The sequence below is a fragment of the Pseudophryne corroboree genome, chromosome 4, assembly GCF_028390025.1.
Source record: "Pseudophryne corroboree isolate aPseCor3 chromosome 4, aPseCor3.hap2, whole genome shotgun sequence".
NCBI classification, from domain to species: Eukaryota; Metazoa; Chordata; class Amphibia; order Anura; family Myobatrachidae; genus Pseudophryne; species Pseudophryne corroboree.
The window spans coordinates 680,956,791-680,970,648 of NC_086447.1; the positions used below are offsets into that span (position 1 = coordinate 680,956,791).

General features: G+C 45.1%; 1 protein-coding gene across 15 annotated transcripts in view; it reads left to right on the plus strand.

The window, feature by feature from the left end:
• Positions 1–13,858, plus strand: part of SYNE1 (spectrin repeat containing nuclear envelope protein 1) — a 965,679-nt gene that overhangs the window by 804,893 nt on the left and 146,928 nt on the right. For all 15 annotated transcript variants that reach the window (XM_063917854.1, XM_063917860.1, XM_063917859.1 and 12 more), the window contains 5 exons: positions 184–333; positions 848–1,024; positions 1,296–1,448; positions 8,213–8,368; positions 11,519–11,689. In XM_063917854.1, coding sequence (XP_063773924.1) covers positions 184–333; positions 848–1,024; positions 1,296–1,448; positions 8,213–8,368; positions 11,519–11,689 — 807 coding nt within the window. The remainder of the gene's footprint in view (positions 1–183; positions 334–847; positions 1,025–1,295; positions 1,449–8,212; positions 8,369–11,518; positions 11,690–13,858) is intronic.

Sequence of the window (13,858 nt, forward strand, 5' to 3'; positions counted from 1 at the left end):
ATATTTAACACATCATACTGTAGGTGATAAACTAATATATATAGAACCACATAGGCCATAAACTAAAATGTGTAGATCAACAGAGTGGAGCACAGCTTATAGTTGGCGCTCTAGATCAAATGTACTGGCCCTATTTGAATGCATGTGATGTGAATAGACAATAATTTATCTCTTGTTTGGCAGCTGCAAATGGACAAGCTTCCTTCCCGCCACGCCATTACGGAAGTCATGACTTGGATCTCACTGATGGAAAATGTCATTAAAGAGGATGAAGAGAATATCCGGAATGTTGTGGGCTGTGAAGCCATTGAAGAATATCTCTTGAAATATAAGGTAATGGCAATCAGATGTCATATAATATTTTTGTAATGGTCTTAATCCATGATGCCTTGGTTTTACAACACATTCTTTTATAGAACAACTTTACCAGAGGTCAAATTAAAATAAGTACTGTCCAGGTTTTTTTAAATGCATGATCTGTTTTAATTATAGTCACTAATTGGTAATCCCTCGCTAGCAGGGACCTCTTTATCCTCTCTCTAATGTCTGCAATCAGCGTTATATGTACTGCACCTGTTCTGTTGTGCAATGTGTATTTTCTGTTGTCTGTAACGCTGACTGTCCAATGCTGCAGAGTTTTGTGGCCTCCTGGCAATGATAGTCACAAAACGTTCACGCCACACTGAACTTATGATGTCCCTTCTGGTAATAAAACTATATTTCAAGATTCCAACTATGAATTATGTATCATTTATTCATCAATTTATAATCATTTTAATATTGATTATATTTAGTAGTCTGTAGAAATATTATTTAAAAATATAATTTGTATGAATTTCCTCCCCAGGGCTTTAAGATTGACATAAATTGTAAGCAGCTGACCGTGGACTTTGTGAACCAGTCAGTGCTGCAGATCAGCAGTCAGGATGTGGAAAGCAAGAGAAGCGACAAGACGGACTTTGCAGAAAAGCTGGGGGCTATGAACAGACGATGGCAGATCCTGCAAGGCTTAATATCAGAAAAGGTAAAAGAGAAAGCAGCAAGTACTTGTAGTAAGAAAATGCGTATTGTTGTTTTACGCTTATTAAAAATCACATACTATATCTGGCCGAGGTTTTCTCCACAAAACTTAATGTGTACAGTATATACATTTATGGCCCAAAGGCAAGAACATGTGGAGGGCACTAGTTATCACACTGCTCAGGTGCCTTTGGCTACAGTTAATCTGGGGAGAAATATAAGTAAAGTTCTGGTTATATTATATTTTCCTTATGATTTGTATTACACTTCTACAGATCCAGCTGTTGGAGGGATTGCTGGAGTCATGGACGGAATATAAAAACAATGTGCAGATCCTAGAATCCTGGTTTGAGAAGCAAGAGAAGAAGTTGCAGAAACAAAGTATTGGTGATCAGAACTCAGCGCAAAACATATTAAAAGAATGCCAGGTACTCTAACATTCACTCCTCTGCAAATAGAGCAGAATTGCTGTTAAGGTGGTTTTTAGATATATAGATCCTATACAGTACATGCTTTTTGTCATCTTGGCATTATGTGCTGATGCACCTATCATAACTGCATAAGAAACAGTCACCGCCAACTTATGATAACATATCTCAAACATATATACTGTAAATGGTTTTACAGTATAACTTTTGCAGACACAAAATGACATGCTGATACATCGAACGTTTCAGTGAGAAACAGTCCACCTTCATCAGGGTAGAAATAAGATAAATTGTTAATGAATTTCACAAACTCTCCAATTTCTCTATCGTCCTAGTGGATGCTGGGGTTCCTGAAAGGACCATGGGGAATAGCGGCTCCGCAGGAGACAGGGCACAAAAAGTAAAGCTTTAGGATCAGGTGGTGTGCACTGGCTCCTCCCCCTATGACCCTCCTCCAAGCCAGTTAGATTTTTGTGCCCGGCCGAGAAGGGTGCAATCTAGGTGGCTCTCCTAAAGAGCTGCTTAGGAAAGTTTAGCTTAGGTTTTTTATTTTACAGTGAGTCCTGCTGGCAACAGGATCACTGCAACGAGGGACTTAGGGGAGAAGAAGTGAACTCACCTGCGTGCAGGATGGATTGGCTTCTTGGCTACTGGACATCAGCTCCAGAGGGACGATCACAGGTACAGCCTGGATGGTCACCGGAGCCTTGCCGCCGGCCCCCTTGCAGATGCTGAAGTAAGAAGAGGTCCAGAATCGGCGGCAGAAGACTCCTCAGTCTTCTAAAGGTAGCGCACAGCACTGCAGCTGTGCGCCATTTTCCTCTCAGCACACTTCACACGGCAGTCACTGAGGGTGCAGGGCGCTGGGAGGGGGGCGCCCTGGGAGGCAAATGAATACCTAATTTGGCTAAAAATACCTCACATATAGCCTCCGGAGGCTATATGGAGATATTTAACCCCTGCCAGAATCCGTTAAGAGCGGGAGACGAGGCCGCCGAAAAAGGGGCGGGGCCTATCTCCTCAGCACACAGCGCCATTTTCCCTCACAGAAAGGCTGGAGGGAAGGCTCCCAGGCTCTCCCCTGCACTGCACTACAGAAACAGGGTTAAAACAGAGAGGGGGGGCACTAATTTGGCGATATGCTTATATATATATTAAGATGCTATAAGGGAAAACACTTATATAAGGTTGTCCCTATATAATTATAGCGTTTTGGTGTGTGCTGGCAAACTCTCCCTCTGTCTCTCCAAAGGGCTAGTGGGTCCTGTCCTCTATCAGAGCATTCCCTGTGTGTGTGCTGTGTGTCGGTACGTGTGTGTCGACAGGTAGGAGGACGATGTTGGTGAGGAGGCGGAGCAATTGCCTGTAATGGTGATGTCACTCTCTAGGGAGTCGACACCGGAATGGATGGCTTATTTAGGAAATTACGTGATAATGTCAACACGCTGCAAGGTCGGTTGACGACATGAGACGGCCGACAAACAATTAGTACGGTCCAGACGTCTCAAAAACACCGTCAAGGGTTTTAAAACGCCCGTTTACTTTAGTCGGTCGACACAGACACAGACAGGGACACTGAATCCAGTGTCGACGGTGAATAAACAAACGTATTCCTTATTAGGGCCACACGTTAAAGGCAATGAAGGAGGTGTTACGTATTTCTGATACTACAAGTACCACAAAAGAGGGTATTATGTGGGATGTGAAAAAACTACCATAGTTTTTCCTGAATCAGATAAATTAAATAAAGTGTGTGATGATGCGTGGGTTCCCCCCGATAGAAAATTATGGGCGGTATACCCTTTCCCGCCAGAAGTTAGGGCGCGTTGGGAAACACCCTTTAAGGTGGATAAGGCGCTCACACGCTTATCAAAACAAGTGGCGGTACCGTCTATAGATAGGGCCGTCCTCAAGGACCAGCTGACAAGGCTGGAAAAATATAATAAAAAGTATATACACACATACTGGTGTTATACTGCGGCCAGCGATCGCCTCAGCCTGGATGTGCAGAGCTAGGGTGGCTTGGTCGGATTCCCTGACTAAAAATATTGATACCCTTGACAGGGACAGTATTTTATTGACTATAGAGCATTTCTATATATGCGAGATGCACAGAGGGATATTTGCACTCTGGCATCATGAATAAACGCGATGTCCATAACTGCCAGAAGATGTTATGGACACGACAGTGGTCAGGTGATGCAGATTCCAAACGGCACAGTATGGCCGTATACAGGAAGAGGACTTGTTTGGGGTCGGTCCATCGGACCTGGTGGTCACGGCAACTGCTGGAAAATCCACCGTTTTTTACCCTAAGTCACATCTCTGCAGAAAAAGACACCGTCTTTTCAGCCTCAGTCCTCTCGTCCCTATAAGATCATATCTGCCCAGGGATAGAGGAAAGGGAAGAAGACTGCAGCAGGCAGCCCATTCCCAGGAACAGAAGCGTTCCACCGCGTCTGACAAGTTCTCAGCATGGCGCTGAGACCGTACAGGACCCCTGGATCCTACAAGTAGTATCCCGGGGGTACAGATGGGAATGTCGAGACGTTTCCCCTTCGCAGGCTCCTGAAGTCTGCTTTACCAAGTCTCCCTCCGACAAGGAGGTAGTATGGGAAAAAATTCACAAGCTGTATTCCCAGCAGGTGATAATTAAATTACCCCTCCTACTACAGAAAAGGGGTATTATTCCACACTATATTGTGGTACTGAAGCCAGAAGGCTAGGTGAGACTTATTCTAAAAATTTTTTTTTGAACACTTACAAAGGTTCAAATTAAGATGAAGTCACTCAGAGCAGTGATAACGAACCAGGAATAAGGGGACTATATAGTGTCCCGGGACATCAGGGATGCTTACCTCTATGTCCCAAATTTGCCCTTCTCACTAAGGGTACCTCAGGTTCGTGGTGCAGAACTGTCACTATCAGTTTCAGACGCTGCCGTTTGGATTGTCCACGGCACCCTGGGGTCTTTACCAAGGTAATGGCCGAATTGATGATTCTTCTTCGAAGAAAAGGCGTCTTAATTATCCCTTACTTGGACGATCTCCTGATAGGGGCATAGTCCAGGGAACAGTTGGAGGTCGGAGTAGCACTATCTCGGATACTGCTACAATCAGCACGGGTGGATTCTAAATATTCCAAAATCGCAGCTGATCCCGACGACACGTCTGCTGTGCCTAGGGATGATTCTGGACACAGTCCAGAAAAAGGTGTTTCTCCCGGAAGAGAAAGCCAGGGAGTTATCCGAGCAAGTCAGGAACCTCCTAAAAACAGTGCATCATTGCACAAGGGTCCTGGTAAATGGTCCGGATCGCATCTTCAGATGCATCAGCGGATAACCCAATATCCAAGGACAAGGGTGTCTTTCCTGTGGTGGTTATAGAGTGCTCATCTTCTAGAGGGCAGCAGATTCGGCATTCAGGATTGGATGCTGGTAACCACGGAGCCCAGCCTGAGAGGCTGGGGAGCAGTCACACAAGGAAAAAAATTTCCAGGGAGTGTGATCAAGTATGGAGACTTTTCTCCACATAAATATACTGGAGCTAAGGGTAAATTTATAATGCTCTAAGCTTAGCAAGACCTCTGCTTCAAGGTCAGCCGGTATTGATCCAGTGGGAAAAACATCACGGCAGTCGCCCACGTAAACAGACAGGGCGACACAAGAAGCAGGAGGGCAATGGCAGAAACTGCAAGGACTTTTCGCTGGGCGGAAAATCATGTGATAACACTGTCAGCAGTTTTTCATCCCGGGAATGGAAACTGGGAAGCAGACTTCCTCAGCACGACCTCCACCCGGGAGAGTGGAAACTTCATTGAGAAGTTTTTTCCACATGATTGTAAACCGTTGGGAAATACCAAAGGTGGACATGATGGCGTCCCGTCTGAACAAAAAACGGGACAGGTATTGCGCCAGGTCAAGAGACCCTCAGGCAATAGATGTGGACGTTCTGGTAACACCGTGGGTGTACCAGTCGGTGTATGTGTTCCCTCCTCTGCTTCTCATACCTAAGGTGCTGAGAATTATAAGACGTAGAGGAGTAAGAACTATACTCATGGCTCCGGATTGGCCAAGAAGGACTTGGTACCCGGAACTTCAAGAGATGCTTACAGAGGTCTTATGGCCTCTGCCGCTAAGAAGGGACTTGCTTCAGCAAGTACCATGTCTGTTCCAAGACTTACCGCAGCTGCGTTTGTCGGCATGGCGATGGAAAGCCGGATCCTAAGGGAAAAAAGGCATTCCGGAAGAGGTCATTCCTACCCTGGTCAAAGCCAGAAAGGAGGTGACCGCACAACATTATCACCACGTGTGGCGAAAATATGTTGCGTGGTGTGAGGCCAGGAAGGCCCACAAAGAAATTTCAACTCGGTCGTTTCCTGCATTTCCTGAAAACAGGAGTGTCTATGGGCCTCAAATTGGGGTCCATTAAGGTTCAAATTCGGCCCTGTAAATTTTCTTCCAGAAAGAATTGGCTTCAGTTCCTGAAGTCCAGAAGTTTGTCAAGGGAGTATTGCATATACAAACCCCTTTTTTGTGCCTCCAGTGGCACTGTGGGATCTCAACGTAGTTCTGGGATTCCTCAAATCACATTGGTTTAAAACCAGTCAAATATGTGGATTTGAAGCATCTCACATAAAAAGTGACCATGCTCTTGGCCCTGGCCTGGACCAGGCGAGTGTCAAATTGGTGGTTTTTTCTCAAAAAAGCCCATATCTGTTTGTCCATTCGGACAGGGCAGAGCTGCGGACTCGTCCCCAGTTCTCTCCCTAAGGTGGTGTCAGTGTTTCACCTGAACCAGCTTATTGTGGTGCCTTGCACCTACTAGGGACTTGGAGGACTCCAAGTTGCTAGGAGTTGTCAGGGCCCTGAAAATATGTTCCAGGACAGCTGGAGTCAGAAAATCTGACTCGCTGTTTATACTGTATGCACCCAACAAGTTGGGTGCGCCTGCTTCTAAGCAGGCGATTGCTCGTTGGATTTGTAACACAATTCAACTTGCACATTCTGAGGCAGGCCTGCCACAGTCTAAATCGGTTAAGGCCCATTCCACAAGGAAGGTGGGCTCATCTTGGGCGGCTGCCCGAGAGGTCTCGGCATTACAACTCTGCCGAGCAGCTACGTGGTCAGGGGAGAACACGTTTGTAAAATTCTACAAATTTGATATCCTGGCAAAAGAGGACCTGGAGTTCTCTCATTCGGTGCTGCAGAGTCATCCGCACTCTCCCGCCCGTTTGGGAGCTTTGGTATAATCCCCATGGTCCTTTCAGGAACCCCAGCATCCACTAGGACGATAGAGAAAATAAGAATTTACTTACCGATAATTCTATTTCTCGGAGTCCGTAGTGGATGCTGGGCGCCCATCCCAAGTGCGGATTATCTGCAATACTTGTACATAGTTACAAAAATCGGGTTATTATTGTTGTGAGCCATCTTTTCAGAGGCTCCGCTGTTATCATACTGTTAACTGGGTTTAGATCACAAGTTGTACGGTGTGATTGGTGTGGCTGGTATGAGTCTTACCCGGGATTCAAAATTCCTCCCTTATTGTGTACGCTCGTCCGGGCACAGTACCTAACTGGCTTGGAGGAGGGTCATAGGGGGAGGAGCCAGTGCACACCACCTGATCCTAAAGCTTTACTTTTTGTGCCCTGTCTCCTGCGGAGCCGCTATTCCCCATGGTCCTTTCAGGAACCCCAGCATCCACTACGGACTCCGAGAAATAGAATTATCGGTAAGTAAATTCTTATTTTTTTTATTTTTAACTTGGATTTATTTTAAATTAAAGCGATTTTAGGTGATATTATTCTACTGAGCAAAATCACTAGTTCTCCCCCCCCTTTCACTCAGCACACATCGCACTGTGTGCTGATCAGGGGGAGAGATGTGTGCTGAGCCGTCTGTGCTGGATCGCTTAACACACATCTCACCGTATGTACGTGGCTGTAGTCACTAGTGACTGGCTGAGCACGTACTCACAGTAGCTCCAGCTCCACTGGTAATAAGACTTACATGGCAATTTGTTAGTAGATCAGATAAATTGCAAATCAGTATCTAGAGTTTTAAAAAATTGGAGATGTAATCAAAATCCCTCATTGATAGATCTCCCACACAGCTTATAGGTTTTTCCTGTTTAACATAAAACACATAGCAGATCTGTTCTGCTATAGATGCAGCTTTAGGTGATGAATTGTGCGTGCATGTGTTGATCTGTTATAGTCCGTATAAGAGGTAAGGAAGGTACTGACGGGAGAGATATATCTTATCTTTGCAATTACAGCGTTTGTTATCACAACTTGTGCTCTGTAGTTCTCTGCTGCTGATTTAAGTCTGCTCCATCTACAGTATATAGCTTATTTGCAGATCACAATATATTAGTAATGTGCTTGCAGTAATCCACTAAATTAATATTAGTAATCTAGAAATGTTCCTATAATCCTATGCAATAAAAGGCTAATGCTGCTCCTCACCCCTATGGTGCGCCTGCAGCCACTAGATGGCACCCAACAAACACACACACACACACACACACACACACACACACACACACACACACACACACACACACACACACACACCTACAGACATACACACACCAACACCTACAGTATACATCTCAGATAACAGAGCTGCAGCTCCCAGCAACACTGTCATTTTGATAGCCTGGTAACTAGTTTATAAATATGTTGGTAGTTTTGTATACAAGAAGCACTGTAATTAATGTACCATGATTCGCATTTCATATGAAGTCATTTTCTACCGTCAGGATCTTGAAGAGTCAATCAAGGTCAAAGAGAAAGACTTGGAGAAGGTTGGGCAGAGCGGACTTGCATTAATTCATAATAAAAAGGAAAAAGTGACTGCTATAATCATGGATACCCTCAACAAACTTAACCAGTCGTGGGCAAATTTGGACATTAAGGTATGTAGTTCTGTTCTTGGAGAGATAAAGTGGAGAGAGATAACCAATCAGCTACTAACAGCAATATTACAGGCTGTAATATGACAGAAGCTGATTGGTTGGTACTTACTTTCTCCACTTTATCTCTCCACAAGTTTTGATACATCTCCTTCTTAGTCTTTTACTAAGTCTACAGTAGTAGCACTGGACCAATTGAGTATTGTAACTTCAGTTGTCATAGTGATATATTGATCAGTTTGACAAGCACTCACCATACCTTCCAAATGTTTTGCTGTGGGTGGAACAGTCCCGATTTGAGGGATTTGCATACTGTACAGATGTGTGTGCATCTGTACCGTGGTACACAAAGCACACTCTCCCTCTAGACATGCTGGCAGAGGCTCCATTTTGTCTTCCTCTCAGATCAGATTTAATCCATGAAGGCCCATATTGTCACCCAGATTTATGTCATCTGGCTTTGGCAGTGTGGTTCTTGAGACCCAGATTTGGAGAACCAAACCTTCTGTTTTGCCAAAGGTGGTTTCAAAGTTCCACTTAAATGAGGACATACTTCAAACGGCTTCTCTGGAATCTTCCTCTGCCATTCAGGCTCTTTCCATGGCCCACTTGGATGTTGTATGGTCATATTTACCAGGACCGTACATCTACAATTCTGTGCACGGACTCTATTTAACTCTCTATTATTTTGTTCACATTTGCATATCATGATTCTGAGTGAGATGCACTTGAGATCGCTTTTCCCTATACCTATACTTTCATATGCTAATACGTGAATCCAGTGTGCAGAAAATCTGTGTAACAGAAAGTTGCAGTCTGTCCTGCCCACTAGGTTTCCTTCTGCAGACGCAGCCTCATTCTAGATGCCGAAGATCCATCAGAAACAGACGTTCTATCTCCACCAGAACACTATGATCGTGCATGGAAGTTAAATTACTTGCCCATGACACTCCCACAAAATAAGCTGTGCCTTGCGAATGCATGGTCGCCGACCAGTTACCGCACAGAAACGCCCATTTCACTGAAAGTGGGATCCAACAGTTTGCATTAGCGATCTCCGTCACTAAGTGCAAATCTGATCAAGCGCATGCACATTTGTAGATTTCTTTCTTTCGCCCATACATACGGGCAGCACAGACGGTGTAATGGTTAGCATTACTTCCTCACAGCACTGAGGTCATGGGTTTGATTTCCCCCATGGCCCTAACTATGTGGAGTTTTTATATTCTCCCTGTGTTGGTGTGGGTTTCCCCCGGGAACTCCTGTTTCCTCCCACAATCCAAAATATTCTGGTAGGTTAATTGGCTCCATACAAATTAACCTTAGCATGAATGTATGTGTGTGGTAGTGAATATAGATTGTAAGCTCCACACGGGCAGGGACTGATGTGAATGGGCAAATATTCTCTGTAAAGCGCTGAGGAATATGTGTGCCCTATATAAATAACTGATAATAATAAATAAAACTACATGACATTCATCTCCTAGATCCTTCCCCTTTCCGACTTGCATCTGACTCGTGTGTTTAAGATGCTTAAATAACAGTCAGTCAATTCATTTGTTTAAAAAGATAACAGCACTATGAGGGTTTTTATGCTATGCACATCTATTCCCTCTGCAGTGGGGCTGAACTAATATTCAGTAGAATGCACTCTGCAGTTAGATAAGAAGTTGGTAAGGTTAAGAGGCATATTTATTAACCCAGTTTTGTGGGAAATACTCATAGGATATCTAAGTATCCTTTGAAGGAACTTGCAAAGATGAAATATCACTGGAATGTAAGAAGGGGTAACTGCAGCAGATCCCTCTGTTTTCATTCGCCAAAGCAAAAAAACTCCCATATGGCGGCTAAGCTCTGAAATTTACCAAGCGCAGAAAAGATACGCTTTCTGAACTTTGGTCACAATAGCTAATGACAAATTTAGATGGCCTTAGCCATTGTAGCCTATTGGTTACATTCCCATTGCAGCCTATGGGATATATTTTCAGCAGAGGGATACCTCCGCAGTAATGTCCACTTGCATATGCATGGCAACTCTGTGTAAAATGGTGGCATAAGCCTTGACTGTTTACACATCACAGGGATGGGCTTCTATTGGAGCCTGTGTTACTGCATTTGGGTGTTAATACGTTGCCCCACTAATTTATAATGCATGGCCCTAATAATTAATTTCTTATTGCTGTGATATTCAATGATAAAAAATAATATAATTATGGGGAAAAATTTGGAAATAAAGATAAATATGCCACTTCGTGAGGAATTCAATTAGCTCATTTTTTTTTTAATTGTGCAAAACAACAACAACAATTTGCGCTATTTTTGGGAGGCTATTCAATTAGCCCCCATTTTTTGCACCCCAAAAATATCTATTTTTCAGGTGAAAACACATAAATTCCTTGATAAATCCACGGACGTTTGTGTTTTTGCAGCCGCAATAGTGAAAATGGGATCATTATCAGTATTTTTTTGTCCGGAGCCTGTTGAGGTGGTCCTGATTAGTGATTAATCCTGATTAGTGGTGGCGGGGACCGCAATTCGGGGCTAACTGAATTGTCCCGGGGGGTCTGTTAGCCAGCAGTAAATTACTATGGCTAATTGAATTCCCGCTAAGTGTCCTACTAGTGTATACAGTATATCTTACCACTTGATGTACTAATACTGTAGGTAATATGTAATTTGCCTAGGCTGTGCAAACCATTTATAATATAAACCATATATATTTCAAATGGACATTTTCAGTGAAATCCAGTTTCATGTAAAGCAAAACACGTGCACATATTTCTTACTGAGGATTTTTAGAACAGTAAAGTAAAAATACATTATAGGGATAAATAGATTATTTCTCTATTTGACTACTCTCAACAATTACCTTTATGGTGTTCTATAGAGTTAATGCATCATACTCAGAATTATAAGACAAATAATTTCCAGTCAAATGCTTTAGAAGTACAATGTACTTTTTGGTTCAATCATTTTTCCTTTGTGGATTGAGCGGCAATGTAAATAACCCAGAACAGGGGATTGAAGTTACAAAAGCATCTTGTTACCTAAAAATTAAGCCTTTTGTTCTCCCATTCATCTGAAGCCATCAACAAAGAAAAGAAAAAGCAGAAGAAAGTCACATTTGTTTTATGTTTCTATTGTTTTTCTTAGGTGCGTCAGCTAAAGATATTGTTACAGTCAGTACTTGATCAGTGGAGCATTTACAAGGAGGTTTATGAAGAGCTAAACACCTATTTGATGGAAGCCAGGTATTCTCTGTCCCGCTTCCGACTCTTGACAGGATCAATGGAAGCAGTGAAGGTCCAAGTGGACAGCTTACAGGTGAGGGAACATCAGGTTAATGGTCTTTCTATAAATCCAAATGTTGTAGAATCCACTTCCACTGACACATTTAAATATAAATTACTGATCATGTCTTCTAAAATAAATAAATAAATTGAGAATGTGTTTAGGCATAAAGGACAGTTATGAAGCAATACAAACACAGCAGTGGTGTACACGGGGGTTCTGAGTATCTACAACCCCATCCCCCTGACTGCCCACTAGAGTCGTATCTAGGGTAGGGCGAGTGGGGCACGTGCCCTGGGCGCCTTGGCAGGCCCAGGAGAGGGGGGCGCCGCCGGCGGCCAGGGCATCATACCCCACTCGCCCCCGTCAACCCTAAATGTGAGGGGAGGAGAGCGCAGCGTCTCTCCCTCCCCTCACCGCCGCTGCAAGCACTAGCAGCGCTGCCAGCAGCGCTGCTGTGTCCGGTCTCCGGCGTTAGCCAATCAGAGCTTGCGGACCGGCTCCTGATTGGCTGCCGGTCCGCGAGTTCTGATTGGCTAGCGAACCGGCGCCAGACACAGCCGCCAGAGACGGGACGGGAGACCTGGACGGAGCGGTGAGGGGAAGGAGAGGCGGTGAGGGGAAGGAGAGGCGCTGCGCTCTCCTCCCCTCACATAAGCGGCCGGTGAGTGAACGGGGGGGGGGGGGCACGGGCACAGCCACAGTGGGGCATGTATCTGGCACCAAATGGGGCATGTAACTGGCACTGAGTGGGGCCTGGCACTGTGGTGCATGTATCTGGCACTGTGGGGCATGTATCTGGCACTGTAGGGCATGTAACTGGCACTGTGGGGCATGTAACTGGCACTGTGGGGCATGTATCTGGCACAGTGGGGCAATGTAACTGGCACTGTGGGGCATGTATCTGACACAGTGGGGCAATGTAACTGGCACTGTGGGGCATGTATCTGGCACAGTGGGGCAATGTAACTGGCACTGTGGGGCATGTATCTGGCACAGTGGGGCAATGTAACTGGCACTGTGGGGCATGTATCTGGCACAGTGGGGCAATATAACTGGCACTGTGGGGCATGTATCTGGCACAGTGGGGCAATGTAACTGGCACAGTGGGGCAATGTAACTGGCACTGTGGGGCATGTATCCGGCACTGTGGGGCATGTAACTGGCACAGTGGGGCAATGTAACTGGCACTGTGGGGCATGTATCCGGCATTGTGGGGCATGTATCTGGCACAGTGGGGCAATGTAACTGGCACTGTGGGGCATGTATCCGGCACTGTGGGGCATGTATCCGGCACTGTGGGGCAATGTAACTGGCACTGCGGGGCATGTATCTGGCACAGTGGGGCAATGTAACTGGCACTGTGGGGCATGTATCCGGCACTGTGGGGCATTGTATCGGGCACTGTGGGGCAATGTAACTGGCACTGTGGGGCAATGTAATTGGCACTGTGGGGCAATGTAACTGGCACTGTGGGGCAATGTAACTGGCACTGTGGGGCATGTATCCGGCACTGCGGGGCATGTATCCGGCATTGTATCTGGCACTGTGGGGCAATGTAACTGGCACTGTGGGCCATTTTCAGTAGCCACACCCCTTCTGGAGCGTGGCCACACCCCTTCTGGTGTGTGGCCACGCCCATTTTTCAGCGCGCGCACATCCTTCTTTTTGTGTGCTTTTTTTTTTGGGGGGGGGGGGGGGGCGCGCCATTTTACATCTTGCCCTGGGCTCCAAAAACCCTAGTTACGCCTCTGCTGCCCACAATTAGAGCCCTGCCCTCTCAGAGTATAATTCCATGTTTCGCAGGTGTCATTTTGGGTCCGTCCCCTCCCTTACTCCTACGAATTGCAGCATTATGTCACGAGGGGGCTAATGACACAATTTACCTGGCCCCACCAGATAAAAAAAACACCCTCGCAAGTCCTTAATTTTCCCCTGCAGAACATGTACCTTACTGTGGCCTTTAATCTAGTACAGTTTCCTCATTAGGTGTAAAATGTAAACAGTAAATAAAGAATCCATTTAATCTTGCGAAATATCAAAGGCCTGGTATTACAGGGCTGCAAGTAAACAGTAAATTAACTACTACTTTTAATGTAGCTTGAGTGGATGGTTAGCTTTATAGTGTTTTGCATGTTGTGCCAAATTTGTAAAAAAGCAAAGATGTAAATGGACACATCTGTATATCCACATTTTATATCT